The sequence below is a fragment of the Cyprinodon variegatus genome, unplaced genomic scaffold, assembly GCF_000732505.1.
Source record: "Cyprinodon variegatus isolate N-32 unplaced genomic scaffold, C_variegatus-1.0 Scaffold68, whole genome shotgun sequence".
Taxonomy (NCBI): domain Eukaryota; kingdom Metazoa; phylum Chordata; class Actinopteri; order Cyprinodontiformes; family Cyprinodontidae; genus Cyprinodon; species Cyprinodon variegatus.
Genome location: NW_015150521.1, coordinates 1,822,109 through 1,836,823, shown reverse-complemented (window position 1 = coordinate 1,836,823; position 14,715 = coordinate 1,822,109). Strand labels below are relative to the sequence as shown.

General features: G+C 38.8%; 1 protein-coding gene across 1 annotated transcript; it reads right to left on the bottom strand.

Moving 5' to 3' along the window:
- Window positions 1–3,059: 3,059 nt before the first annotated feature.
- On the bottom strand, window positions 3,060–13,679 carry LOC107083053 (myosin heavy chain, fast skeletal muscle-like). The gene is made up of 41 exons (XM_015371994.1): window positions 13,615–13,679; window positions 13,351–13,405; window positions 12,945–13,167; window positions 12,670–12,813; window positions 12,409–12,565; window positions 12,285–12,312; window positions 12,070–12,187; window positions 11,894–11,986; window positions 11,744–11,807; window positions 11,539–11,637; window positions 11,349–11,452; window positions 11,128–11,266; window positions 10,903–11,021; window positions 10,636–10,785; window positions 10,390–10,560; window positions 9,981–10,287; window positions 9,616–9,695; window positions 9,443–9,530; window positions 9,243–9,360; window positions 9,038–9,161; window positions 8,810–8,946; window positions 8,414–8,669; window positions 7,964–8,206; window positions 7,674–7,850; window positions 7,432–7,577; window positions 7,260–7,350; window positions 6,774–7,163; window positions 6,561–6,687; window positions 6,357–6,475; window positions 6,033–6,229; window positions 5,766–5,949; window positions 5,527–5,692; window positions 5,292–5,416; window positions 4,880–5,188; window positions 4,597–4,800; window positions 4,383–4,508; window positions 4,114–4,284; window positions 3,820–3,924; window positions 3,615–3,710; window positions 3,374–3,505; window positions 3,060–3,186 (listed from the first exon to the last, which is right to left on the bottom strand). The coding sequence occupies exons 3-41, from the start codon at window positions 13,146–13,148 to the stop codon at window positions 3,169–3,171; spliced, it is 5,826 nt and encodes a 1,941-aa protein (XP_015227480.1). The 5' UTR covers window positions 13,149–13,167; window positions 13,351–13,405; window positions 13,615–13,679; the 3' UTR covers window positions 3,060–3,168.
- Between the last annotated feature and the right edge of the window lie 1,036 nt (window positions 13,680–14,715).

Below are 14,715 nucleotides of genomic sequence, written 5' to 3'. Positions count from 1 at the left end.
ATAATTCCATGGGCATCATAACTGTGAAGTTAGAACATGTAGCTGTAATTTTAGTAAAAATTACTGGAAAATCAGAAAATTACTGTGGAATATTTACGGGGATATATATATATATAAAATTCCCTCTGGATTACTGTACAGCATTGGTAGCCACCAATAAAGTGTAAATTTGCTGTCAAAAAATTTACAGTAAATGTACAAATGTACAATTCCACAGGCTCTGTCATTGTTACATATAACTGTAATTTTGGTGGAAATTACTGTAAAATACAATAATTTACAGAGAAATATGGTGATATATCCCCAGTAGATCACTGTGAAAGTAATGCAATTAGTAGCCAGTAATTTACCGTAAAATCACAGTAAAAACTTGAACAGTGTAAGTCTCAGGCTTAGAAATAATTTTATACCAGACTGTGAATTATTCTCCTTATCTTAGAATCTGTGACTTCTCCATATGTTTTTAGAGCTAATATAAACTTAGATACCTATGTAACTACTAAAGGACAGGATAATATATGTATACACTACCGTTCAAAAGTTTGGGGTCACATTGAAATGTCCTTATTTTTGAAGGAAAAGCACTGTACTTTTCAATGAAGATAACTTTAAACTAGTCTTAACTTTAACGAAATACACTCTATACATTGCTAATGTTGTAAATGACTATTTTAGCTGCAAATGTCTGGTTTTTGGTGCAATATCTACATAGGTGTATAGAGGCCCATTTCCAGCAACTATCACTCGAGTGTTCTAATGGTACAATGTGTTTGCTCATTGGCTCAGAAGGCTAATTGATGATTAAAAAACCCCTTGTGCAATCGTGTTCAAACATCTGAAAACAGTTTAGCTCGTTACGGAAGCTACAAAACTGACCTTCCTTTGAGCAAATAGAGTTTCTGGAGCATCACATTTGTGGGGTCAATTAAATGCTCAAAATGGCCAGAAAAAGAGAACTTTCATCTGAAACTCGACAGTCTATTCTTGTTCTTAGAAATGAAGGCTATTCCATGCGAGAAATTGCTAAGAAATTGAAGATTTCCTACAACGGTATGTACTACTCCCTTCAGAGGAAAGCACAAACCGGCTCTAACCAGAGTAGAAAAAGAAGTGGGAGGCCGCGTTGCACAACTGAGCAAGAAGATAAGTACATTAGAGTCTCTAGTTTGAGAAACAGACGCCTNTGCACAGTTTCAGTGTTACAACTGATAAAATAATTGCTGTCTGTGGTTCTACAGTAGGCTATGGTGTAATTGAGCAATATATGAAAAAAAAAGAACTATGAACTAGTTCATTTTTTTTTTTTACTGTGAACTTAGTTCAAAATTTTGAATTATGAACTGAACTAATTCATTTTAAAATTTGTGAACTGAACTTTGAACTAGTTCACATAAGAGAACTTTCCCAACACTGCAAGTCGTCCGACTTGGTTTGACTCCTCACTGGGTGAGGAGAAAAATACCAGTGTGGGTCCTTAGGCAAGACCCTTTGCGCTGCCTATCGGCGGATAGATAGCTCAAGTGGAGCAAAATTGATGACAAATCAAAGAGGCAGATAATATGAATGACATCAAAAGAGCCCAGAAAACTTCTCAAGATAAAAAATAAACTTCAAAGACCATCAGTATCAGACCACATCATCAGTCATTGATTTAGCCAAACCAGACTTAATGGAGATGAATAAGAAGGACACCATAGTTAAAAACAAACAATGTGAAACATGGAGGAGGCTGTGTAATGCTCTAAGGCTGCTTTGCTTCATCTGGTACATATCTGCAGGGTAATATTAAATCTCAAGATTATCAAGGCATTTTAGATAGAAATGTGATGCCCAGTTTCACAGTTTACCAGTCCTGCAACAGTGTAATGGCCAAAACCAAACAGCTTAAGACACCCAAGAATTGATAAGATTAAAACAGACTATTCTGAAATTGCCCTCTGTGAGCCCTGACCTAAATCCTATTGAGCATCTTTGGAGAGAGCTGAAACATGTCCTCTGGAAAAGGCATCTTTCAAACCTTAGACAACCAGAGCAATTAGCTCATAATGAGTGGACAAAAACAGCACTTTGTTTGCAGTGATTGCCTCAAAAGTTGTTGCAACAAAATGTTAAGGTAAGGGTACCATTATTTTTTCCCAAGCATGTTTCATGAGTTTATTTAATTCAAGTCACTCTATTGAAGCATGGTTAAAAAGCAATTTCGTTCATTAATTCAGTTTCATCTATATCATTTTAAGTGTACAAATAATTCTTTACACTGTTTAAGTTTAACTTAGTTGGTCTTAGATGGCTTTTCACATTTCATGGAAGATTGTCAGAAGTTCAGGGTTTTTTCTTAGAAAGGGTGGGGTACATAAGCAAAAGGGAAAAGTGGAGTCATGCGGCAGCTGTCTTAAGTTTGGCAAATGATCCCCAGACAGCAGTGTCAATGGCATGCTCTGTTGCCATGCCTCCAGCCATCTTTTTTGCCTTCTTATTGCTTTTGTCCATTTGTGGGATTGATTTTCTTAAGGACAGGGTCTGTTTATTTGCTGGTTGACTTTTATCTTGTGTATAAACAATGTATACGTTATGGTATAAAGGTTTGTAGGCTCATGGATGACAATTTTGACACTGGTTAATCAACAGTCTTCTAAGTTTTCTACAAGGTAAATGTATTCTGGGTTATATTCATCCTTCTTGTAGTTTTAGTTATTCTTTTATTCAACTTTATATTACTCTTAAGGAAGTTTCAGAACTTCTAAAACTTAGAAAAGAAAACTTAGAAAGCTGAAAGATAGCAATTATTTGTCAGGGTGCCTTGGAATAAATTTTTCTTCTGTTTGTTCCTTAGAAGATCTAGGACAGGCAAATCCCCAAATATAAATATATATACAGTATATATTCAACTAATTCCAAAGTTTTGCAAAACTAAAAAGTGATATAGGACATTTGCTGTCATACATATTTTTTAAATTGAATGAGTAAACAAACATACAATTTGACCATCCTATTATTGATTAGTCAGATTTGCTGCTTGCTGTACTATGATTTGTTTAATAAAGGAAAACACTCACAAATTTCTCAGATATCATTGTGCTTTGTTTTATTTGAATGTTAAAGTGAAAAAATAATTCAACAGATTTTTCATATTTTATGAACTCTGTTGAAAATCCAAGCTTGGGTCTCTTATTCAGCAGAATCACCCTGAAAAACAGAACAAAAAAGGAACATGGAATAGTTATAAGAGTCTGGGCTTGTTAAGAAAAGAATTGATACAATTTACTCCAATTGTGAAATAAATTGAGTTAACTGAGTTAATTAACTAAGTTAAAACAATAATGCTTTTAGATTGCAATTGCATAGTTTATTTTTTTTAATTCTAATATGTTACCTTTCCGGTGTCACGGCTCTTTGCTCGAAGTTTGTTGACCTGCGATTCAGCGATGTCAGCGCGCTCCTGAGCTTCTTCCATCTCATGTTGTACCTTCCTGAGCCTAGACATGTGAGTGTTGGCCTGCTCCTCCTGAGAGTTTTCAGATTACAATCAGTTTATTTTCAATTCAATGCAAACTTAGGGAGTTGTAATGGTTTAACTTAAAGGGAACAACATTTGGATCTACAATTTCACTTACCGCCTCCTCAGCCTGTCTCTTGTAAGCCTTGACTTTAAGCTGCAGCTTGTCCACAAGGTCCTGTAGTCTTGCCAAATTTTTTTTGTCCTCCTCAGTCTACAGTAGAGTAGTTGTCAAGAGTTATGTTAACAACATAAATTAAGACAAAATAGAAATACACTTCATACAATAGTTAGTTCAAATGTTGTACATATAGAGTTATCACCTGGTAGGTCAGCTCTTTCACTCTCCTTTCATATTTGCGGACTCCCTTTACAGCATCAGCTCCACGTCTCTGCTCGGCTTCAACTTCACTTTCCAGTTCACGCACCTGCAATGAATAATAAATATGAACACATTTACTAAGAAAAATGTAATGTGAAAATGCAAAGTGTTTTCACTGCACTCAAAGTTCCCCTTTCACAACGATCATAGTTCCTTACTGATGTTGATCAAATAGCTTGTTTTTGAAAGTTCCTTTTTTAAAATGTAAATATTAATCAGCTATTACAGTTCATACCCTCTGCTCCAGTTTCTGGAGCTGCTTCTTGCCACCCTTCATGGCGAGGTTCTCAGCCTCATCCAGGCGATGCTGCAGGTCCTTGACTGTGACCTCCAGGTTCTTCTTCATCCTCTCCAGGTGCGCACTGGTGTCTTGCTCCTTCTTCAGCTCCTCAGCCATCATGGCAGCCTGAAATGATGGGTATTTTGAACAGCAATTTTATAATCTTGGAAAATTATAGTACTTTTGTTTTAAAAGATTGTGTTTTAACTAAAATACAAACTGACATCAGTGATGGCCTTCTTGGCCTTCTCCTCTGCGTTTCTTGCTTCCTGAACAGCATCGTCCACCTCACCCTGGACCTGGACCAGATCAGCCTCGAGTTTCTTCTTGGTGTTCAGAAGGCTGGTGTTCTGAAAATTCATTAGGATAATACATTTTAGATGCATAAGTTGCATAATTTTGAGAGCCTTGACTTCTTGTTAACCACTGAAGCTCAACCTGAGAGTGAAGCAATCCGACACGCTCACTGGCATCGACCAACTCCTGCTCAGCCACTTTGCGTGCTCTCTCTGTCTGCTCCAGAGCAGCTCTCAGCTCCTCAATCTCAGCCACCATTAGTCCGTTCCTGCGCTCCACCATGGCTACCTGCTCCTTCATGTCCTCCTGTCCCCTGAGGGCATCATCAAGGTGCAGTTGTGCGTCCTAACAACAAAAATATTAATTTCAGAAATGTGGTTGTCTTGCTCCCTATGTTTAAACTGTGCTTTACCACCAAACTCACCTTGAGTTGTCCCTGGACGTTCCTCAGTTGTTTCTGGGCCTCAGCAGCCTGCCTGTTGGCATGGCTCAGCTGAATCTCCATCTCGTTCAGATCTCCCTCCATCTTCTTCTTGACTCTCAGGGCATCATTTCTGCTTCTGACCTCAGAATCCAGAGTGCTCTGCATGGAGTCAATGACTCTCTGGCTGTTTCTCTTGATCTGCTCCATTTCCTCATCCTTCTCTGCCAGCTTCCTGTCAATCTCACTCTTGACCTGGTTGAGCTCCAGCTGGACGCGCAGAATCTTGGACTCTTCATGTTCCAGAGTGCCCTTAAAGGATTAAATATTGCAAAGTTTTATGAACATGCACACATATAATAAATAAAGTATTGATTTCTTGAAATTATTTATTAACTTGTAATAAAAATATTACCTCAGCTTCCTCAAGTGCAGCCTGAATTTCAGCCTTCTCAGTCTCCACAGTCTTTTTAGCTTTCTCCAGCTCATGGATGTTCTTTCCAGTCTCACCAATCTGTTCCGTAAGATCTGAGATCTCCTCTGAATGAAAAAAAAAAAAATAATAAAGTCAAAAACATGATCTGCTATGGTCTTGCTGTGACAATATTTTCTGTTGCCCCATGACAGGTGCAGATTTCAGAATGACGTACGCTGCAGATTCTTGTTCTCCCTCTTCATGGTCTCTAGATGATCCAGAGCCTCCTCATAGGAGTTCTTCATCTTGAACAGCTCAGTGCTCAGAGAGCGGGCCTCCTTCTGGGCTCCTTCCAGCTCAGCCTGGCTCTCCTCGTACTTCTGCTTCCACTCTGCCAGGACCTGGAAATGTGAAAATGTATTAAACATGTACATTGATTTGCAAAAATATGCTTATACCAGAGAACGGCTGTACCTTGTCAAAGTTCCTCTGCTTCTTGTCAAGGTTGGCAGCCAGAGAATTGGCTCTCTCCACATCAATCATCAGGTCCTCCACTTCACCCTGGAGCCTCTGCTTGGTCTTCTCCAAAGAGGCACACTTGGAGTTCACAGCCTCGATGGACTCCTCAGCCTCCTGCAAGCGCTGGGCAAGCTTTTTCCTGTAGTGAAAATGTGTTAATTGGTAGAGATAGAAAATAACGATGACATGTTGCTTCATCAATAAAACTGTATTTTGACTCACTTGGCCTCCTCCAGCTCCTCGGTGCGCTGGATGGCATCAGTCTCATATTTGGATCTCCACTGAGCCACCTCACTGTTAGCCTTAGACATGCCTCTCTGCAGCTCAGCCTTGGCCTCCTGCTCTTCCTCAAACTGCTCTCTGAGCAGATCACAGTCATGGCGGGCTGACTGAACAGCATGGGCCAGGGCATTCTTGGCCTGTAAAACACAAGGTATTTCAGTTAACTTCCTATAGAGTATGAAGTATTTCTTAAGAAGAAAACAATTAATTTTAAGCCAACAACTGATATCCTTAAAGGAAAACAATTGATAAATATTTTCATACCTTGACTTCCTCCTCAATTTGTCTCTTGAGCTCCTCAATCTGCTGAGTGAAAGCCTGCTTGCCTCTTGTCAGCTGAGAAACAAGAGCTTCTTTCTCCTCAAGCTGGCGACCAAATTCACCTATGAAATGTAAGAATGTATTTATTGCATACATCTTAACACAAGTAAGAGATTAAATCAGTAATTTTAACATTTGGAGCCTTACCATTCTCTGTCTGGAGTCTTGCTTTCTGTGCATTAATGTCATTCAGCTGGCGGACATTCTCATCATTCTTAGCTTTGATTTCACTCAGTTGGTCCTCAAGAGTCCTGCACATTTTCTCCAAGTTGCCCTGAAATTATCAGAGACTGGTTTAAATGTACTCAGGAGTCAACAATTGAATGTATGAGCATAGCAAAATAGGAAATAGCCTCTCACCTTTGCCTTGGCAACAGCCTCCATGTTGCTGGACAGATCATCAATCTCCATCTTGTACTCGCTCTTCTCCTTCTCCAGCTTCTGCTTGACACGCTGCAGATTGTCGATCTGCTCTCCAAGCTCAGCAACGCTGTCGGCCTGCTTCTTGCGAAGAGCTGCTGCAGTAGCTTCATGCTGCAGAGTGGCTTCCTCAAGATCACGGCGCAGCTTCTGGAATTCAGCCTCACGCTTCTTGTTCATCTCAATCTGAGCAGCTGTGGCTCCACCAGCCTCCTCAAGCCTCTCACTGATCTCCTCAAGCTCCCTGGAGAGGTCAGCTCTCTGCTTCTCTACTTTAGCCCTAGCAGCTCTCTCAGCCTCAATCTCCTCTTCCAGCTCCTCAATGCGGGCCTAGAATTCAAGGGGAATGGAGGTAATAGCAAGATCATTAGATAAAAAAGATGAAAAACAATTCAGCCAAGTGCAATTAAAGAGAATCTTTCTCACCTGGAGTTCCTTGATCTTCTTCTGCAGCTGAGCTCCAAGGGACTGTTCATCCTCAATCTTGCTAAGGAGTTGGCTGATTTCAAAGTCCTTCCTGTAATTCATGAAATAATGTCAAGTTTAAGCGGGTGCTCATTTTCAAGAGTTTTCTTAACAAAAGAAAGTCAACATTTACTTCTTGATCTTCTCCTCAGACTGCTGCTTGTCATTCTCTAGATCCATGATGGATTCCTGAGCCAGTTTCAGATCTCCTTCAAGCTTTCTCTTGGCTCTCTCAAGGTCCATACGGAGCTTCTTCTCTTGCTCCAGAGATCCCTCAAGCTATAGAATATAAATTAGATTCAGTTTGAACAACTGATATAAATATCAATAAATGCCTTTCACCAAAATACAAAGTCAAATAAACAGTTTTCTTACATCGTCCACTTGCTGCTCCAGCTTTGTCTTGGCCTTGGTCAGAGTGTTGACTTTGTCTTCCTCTGCCTGGAGGTCATCCAGTGTTTGCTGATGGGCCTCTTGGAGGGCTTTCTTCTCCTTGGTCAGCTTGGCAATGGCCTCATCCTGAGTAGCCATCTCTTCTGTCAGGTTTTTCACCTAAAGTTTGTGGAAATGTAGATTCACAGTTTTACATTGATATAATGCTATAAAATGCCACATTAGTTTTTCAATGGTGTTTAACTTTGTGTAAGTTTCTCTTTGATATGAACCTTGTTTTCAGTGGCATGTTTCTCCTTTTCCACTTTAGCCAAGGTGAGTTCTAGGTCATCAATGTCCTTCTTCAGCTCAGAGCATTCATCCTCCAGCTTCCTCTTCTTTGCAGTCAGCTCAGCATTGATTTCCTCTTCATCCTCCAGTCTCTCAGTTGTCTCTTTGAGTTTGGCCTCAAGCTGGATCTTGCTCTTAATCAGCCCTTCACACCTTTCCTCAGCATCTCCAAGGCTCTCAACTTCCTACAGGGTGTTGTTAGTAGAAAAGGCATTTACCACTATGGTGATGATTCTGAAGTGTTTTGAATTTAGAAGCATCAAGCTTTCATTTAAGTGTACTCAACATCAATTACAATATCATAATGAGCTCTCCTGGTATAGCAGTCTATCTTGGTTAATGACTGATTTATGTAAATAGATGTGGCTTTTGTGAATGGTTTTCCTACTTACTGCAGCAACTTGGAGCTGCAAGTCATTCTTCTCCTGGAGCAAGGACACCATTTTCTCCTCTAGTTCCTTCTTCTTGGCCAAAGCAGCAGCCAGGTCTGATTGCATCTTCTCATAGTTCTCCTTCATCTGCATCAACTCCTTCTCAGTCTCAGCGCTCTTCAGCAGAGGCTTGATCTTGAAGTACAGGTTCATCCATGGCCAGTTCTTCACATTCATGAATGATCGGATGTTGTACTGGATGGAGTAGATAGCCTCTCTGATAGGGATTGAAGCAAAAAGTTATCTTTACTAGGAACTGAGATTGTGTTAAAAAGGTAATGCAACGATGCAACTACATGAGAAACAGCTAAATATGAGATATATCTGCTGGTCTATTGTATTTAACAACAATCCCACCTCCTCTCCATCATCTTAACAAACTCCTTTCTCATGAGATATCCTCTGCAGAGAGCCTGAGTCATGGTAACCAGCTCAGCCAGTTTCTCATCTCTCATCTCCTCAAGAGTACCCAGAAGGCCAGCTTTGAAGAACACCTGTTATCACATGAATAAATGTTTAGAACACATGGACTCTAAGGAATATAAACAGGACAATAAAAGGTAATATTGTCTTTATCAAACATACCTTAGTGTGTCCAAACTTGTACTGGGTGTGGTCCACATCAATGGAGCCCAGCAGCTTCTCAGAAGCTTTCTTGTTGTCAATAAACTGACCCTCAGGGATGACACTGGCATTCAATACTTTGTATCTATGAGGTAGAATGACAATTGTTAATCATTTTCAATAAAACAAAGTAATTATTGAAGTCAAAACTTTTAACTACTCTCACCTCTGCTTGAAGTCACCATAAAGGATTCTGCTGGGGAAGCCCTTTCTGCAGATTCTGATGCCCTCCAGCACACCGTTACACCTCAGCTGGTGGATGACCAAGAAGTTATCCATAAGACCTGAAGGTTAGAAATATATTTAGTCAAAAAAAAAATCCATAGTGCCCTATACATTTTCTGAAACTTTCACTGGGCTTCTGACCTGGGGTCTTTGTTTCATTGGGAATCAGGCAACGCACAAAGTGAGGATGAGTGCTCCTCAAGTTGGTCATCAACTTGCCCAAGTTCTCCTGTAGATCAGCACCATAATATTAATCTCCAGTTTATCTGTAACTTTTTGTTTGTTTTCAATGTTTTCTATGAAAGTTTACATACCCTGAAAAGAGCAGACACAGTCTGGAAGGAACCACCCTTCTTCTTGCCACCCTTCTTTCCACCACCACCAGCAGCCTCAGCTGAAATTATATGATGAAAAATGTCATCAAAACATTACTGATAAGTTCTCAAATCTCTTTAAACATACACAGTAGATTTGCTTTGAAATAATAAAAATAATAATATATTGTATCATATTTTTCTATTTTAAATATTCTTTAAATTATATTAAAGTTATGTATTGACTTGTTCAAAATTTATTTTATAGAGCACTAATCAATAAATTTCAATATCTATCAATATGTATCCAGGTTATTTTTCATTTAATCTTAATCTTCATTTAATCTGATAATTCTGGTTCTTACCCTCAGCTGCTCCGTGAGATGCATACAGGAAGCACAGCAGTTTGTTTCCAGACTTCTGGTAGAGCTGAACCACTGAATCGTTCAGTGGGTCCTTGTTCTTGTCCAGCCAGCCAGTGATGTTGTAGTCCACTGTACCAGCATAGTGAACCAGGGAGAAGTGAGCCTCAGCTTTGCCCTTTCCAGGCTTTGGCTTTTCAAAGGCCTTGTTCTTGCCAAGATGCTGATCAATCAGCTTGTTCTTGAAAGTTGTGTCAGAGGCTTTGGGGAACATGCATTCCTCCTCAAGGATGGAGAAGATGCCCAATGGCTGTGAAAAAAATCAAAGTTATATTGAGATGAAATGTGGATTTAAAGCTTCAAATGTATATCAAGATTAATCTGCTTTAGCTCAGACAAAACTGCTACTCACCTTCTCAATAAGCTCAATGCAGGCAGCCAAGTCCATACCGAAGTCAATCAACTCCCACTCAATGCCTTCCTTCTTGTACTCCTCTTGCTCCAGGACAAACATGTGGTGGTTGAAGAACTGCTGCAGTTTCTCATTGGTGAAGTTGATGCAGAGCTGCTCCAAGCTGTTGTACTATAATCATAAAAATGCAATTAATTGCAAACTATAGATTTTTTTCATTATTTTTCCATGTTTTTCTTCACTTACGTCAAAGATCTCAAATCCAGCAATGTCCAAGACTCCAATGAAGAAGGCTCTTGACTGCTTTGTGTCCAGCATCTCATTGATACGGATGACCATCCACAAGAACATTTTCTCATAGACAGACTTGCACAGAGCGCTGACAGAATTGTTGACCTAGAAGAAGAAATTTGCACTTTTATATTATAAACTACTGTGTAACAGTCATTTAGAAATTATTTGTGATAACTGGGCAGAAATAAAGCACGCCATCCCAGATGGGTTTTAATTTACCTGTGGGACGGTCTGACCTTTGGTGACCATCTCATTTCCGACCTTGACTCTTGGGTAGCACAAAGCCTTCAGCATATCAGCTGAGTTCAGACCCATGAGGTAGGCGATTTTATCAGCCACTATTGGGAAAGAAATATAGCACATTGTTATGGTTAGACATTCAAAACAAATTTTACCTTCAACAGCCAAAGTATAGGATGAAATTGATAATGTTCTATAAATTACCCTCAGTGCCATCAGGTTCAGCCTGCTCCTCTCTCTGCTTCTGCTTGAACTTCATGTTGCCGTGATGCATCACAGCTCCAGTGAGCTTGTAGATGTTGAACTTCTCATCAGCAGTAAAGCCCAAGATGTCAATAGCAGTCTGTGTAGAAAGGAAATCTTTAAGTACATTACACATATTCTTTTAGTAAATCATCCTCAAACAACAAAAAGTGTGATTTTACATCTGTAGCAATGAACTCCTCAATATCATTGATACTCTTGACAGTGATTTCACCCTGGCTGATCATTGGGAAGTCATAGGGGTTGGTGGTGATCAACAGAGCATCTGGAAAGATGGAGGCAAGCCACTGTCACTTCGATTGTTTAATAACGGTATGTTTTCTCAGTTAAGACTTTGTGTTGGGCTTTTACCAATGAGCTCAGGCTTGTGGCCTGTCATCAGCTGATAGAAGATATGGTAGCTCCTCTCAGCAGACAGCTGGAAGGTGACACGGGACTTCTCAAGCAGATCTGAGGATAACATGAATATAAGTAGAAATTTAGTAAAACTTCATTACATCCTAAACCATGAAACAAAATTACTTCAAGTGCTGATAACATCACGTTTTTGGCTTACATGTTTCAATATCAGCTGAGGCCAGTTTTCCACTGGTGCCAAAGTGGATCCTGATGAATTTACCCTAAGCAAAATTACAAGCATGTGTTTACACATTTATAATTCTAACAATCAAATATTAAGGAACATTTTAGTGTTGCCTGAACTTACAAAACGGGAGGAGTTGTCATTCCTGACTGTCTTGGCATTACCGTATGCCTCTAGCAGAGGGTTGGCAGCAACAATTTGGTCTTCAAGGGAGCCCTGCAGTGTCAAATTCATATGGTTGAACATTTTGTAAAATCTAATAAGCTGATGGAGGCATTTTACTTAAAACACATATTCACCTGAATTTTACCAGAGCTGCCGGCTTGCTGGTCCTTTTTGCTACCCAGAGCTGCAATTGTTGCAAAGTACTGGATGACACGCTTGGTGTTGACAGTCTTTCCAGCACCGGATTCTCCACTGTGGTACAAGAGACACATTTTTGATTCTCAAATTCATCTTTGATTTTTGTACAGTTTAGACAAAAAAAAAAAAGATCAATTAAGTTATTACTCACGTAATCAGGACAGACTGGTTCTCACGATCTGTAATTTACACAAGTAGGTTTTAGGGTCTGTATTAATTTCATGTTTCATTTATGTTTTCATATTTTTATAAAACACTTATAGTTTTGGTCTTACCTGTGAGCATGAACTGATAGGCATTGTCAGAGATGGAGAAAATGTGGGGTGGGGCCTCAATCCTCTTCTTGCCTCTGTATCCTGCTACAACAACAGCATCATACACTGGAAGCCACTTGTAGGGATTCACGACCACGCAGAACAACCCGGAATAGGTCTGTTAATGTAGAAAGGATAGCAATAACTCATAAATCTTTTCACATAAAGAGCCATTTAAATGATGTATGTAATATTATCTTTGGTTCTAAATAACAAACTCACGTAGATCATCCAGGATGCAAAACGGTCTTTCAGGTTATACAGCACACAAGGCTCATTGAGGTGGGTCATCATGGCCAAGTCCTCAATTTTGTCGAACTTTGGAGGATTTCTGGGGAAGATTTCATCCTCTTTGACAGTGACGGTCTAAAACAAGAAGTAAGATTTTGTATTTTGTACATCATGTCAGAAGATAGTAACTAAGATAAAACAGAACAAAATCTCAAAAAATTTAAATTCTTCCAAATTACATTCTTACAAATTCTTAAAATTCTTACCTTTCCTCCATCGGTCTCAACTGTGGCTTTGCCACCCTCCTTCTTGATGACTTTACACTTGACATAGAGTTCATCAGCATCCACCACGAAATAGGCAGACTTGGCATCAAAGGGGGTACTCTGAGCCTCAATCCTCTCCTTTTCTGACTTCCGGAGGTAAATGGCCGCCGGGCCATACTGCTCCATTTCAGCGTCGGTGCTCATGGTGGCACTTTGGTGGAACCTGTAATTTTTGCAGACATCCCTTATTAATGAAAATAAATCTTAACAAGAATATGTGTTTGAGTGTGATTTTGAATTATTTAAATTATATAAAATCTTCTTTAAATAATAAAAAAAGTGATGAATTGACTTGTTCTAAATTTGGTGTGATTTTTGAAATGCCCTTTGGACATAATTTGCTTACCTTACCACAGGATCCTGACTGAGAACTACTGATGTCTTGTGTAAATCCGAAGATGCTACAAAATAGAAAGTAAAAAGTTTAAAAAAGTTTTTACACAGCCTAACATATGTATTTTTTTTTTTTACTACAGATAGCTTTTAATTGAGTTTACCCTGCAAATACAGCTATATTTACAGCTATGTTTTTTTTATTAATATATATAACTAAAACTTTGAAAACCTTAAAAAATGTTTATCTGCATTACACATAACTGACTGCTCTCACCTGAGTCAGATGCCTGCCAGTTGACTTAGGCATCCAGAGTAGCTGCTTATATATGCTCAAGTGTGTCTACTCAGCACAAGGGGGTTGCTCAGTTTGGTATAGTGCAAAATGCTAATCATCTCTTTACTTGGAAGTGATGTCCCGTTTTGTATGTAGGTGTAGCCACAATCTTTATTTGTAATGGTTTCTTGTAGGTAAATAAATGAAATAAGTAATTTTTCCCTCTTATTTTATTTAATTGAGCATCAAAAAATGCTTGATTAAATTTAATTAATATGTGTTAAGCATTCACACTGTTATATGCTTGATGAATATTCACCGATAGAGACATTTGAGTCCCATTTTTTCAAGTATACTTAAAAAATACAACTACAATTTCTATGCTGAATTTATTAAAAACGTAACTACATTGAGTCCGAATAATTGGCTTGTGAATATATTTACGAGGTTTCTTTATGTTCACAGTTTTTCTAATTCAACATAGGAGGATGTGCTGCATGGTTTGTTAAGTATTTTCCCCATTAAATGACATGATTTATTTAGGCTCAATTTTCAGTTCACACACTTTATGATATGCATTTGTCTCCGTTTAATTTTAATATCACAGGCAGTGCTGAGTCTCAAGAAGTCAGAAGGCTCCGAATGCTACTGGTGTACAATTGCAGGATACACATGCCTCGGATACCCGATACTAATTTCACACAAACTATTTCCATTTGAGGCAGAGGAGTGCTGAAGGGAACACTGGAGAGGAACTGCAGACTCAGATCCTAACATAAATAACATGTAGTAAAAGGAAATGCTTCAATTAGGCACCTGGTTTTATTTGTTTATTAAAAAGTTATACTAAGATTACTTTTATGAGCAAATTATAATGACATGGTTAAGCGTTTTGATAAAGAATTATGTAAGTAATTTCCCTCTGAGATTATTAAAGTATTTCTGATTTTGATTCTGATTTTGAAGATCACAACATAGTGTTGTAATTTGCTAACACAAATGCATATATTTATTCCTGTAAAACATGTTAGATCAAACCATTTAATTGGACCCTATAAATAAGAATATGATATATAATCTCGTTCATGTACATCTAAAGGT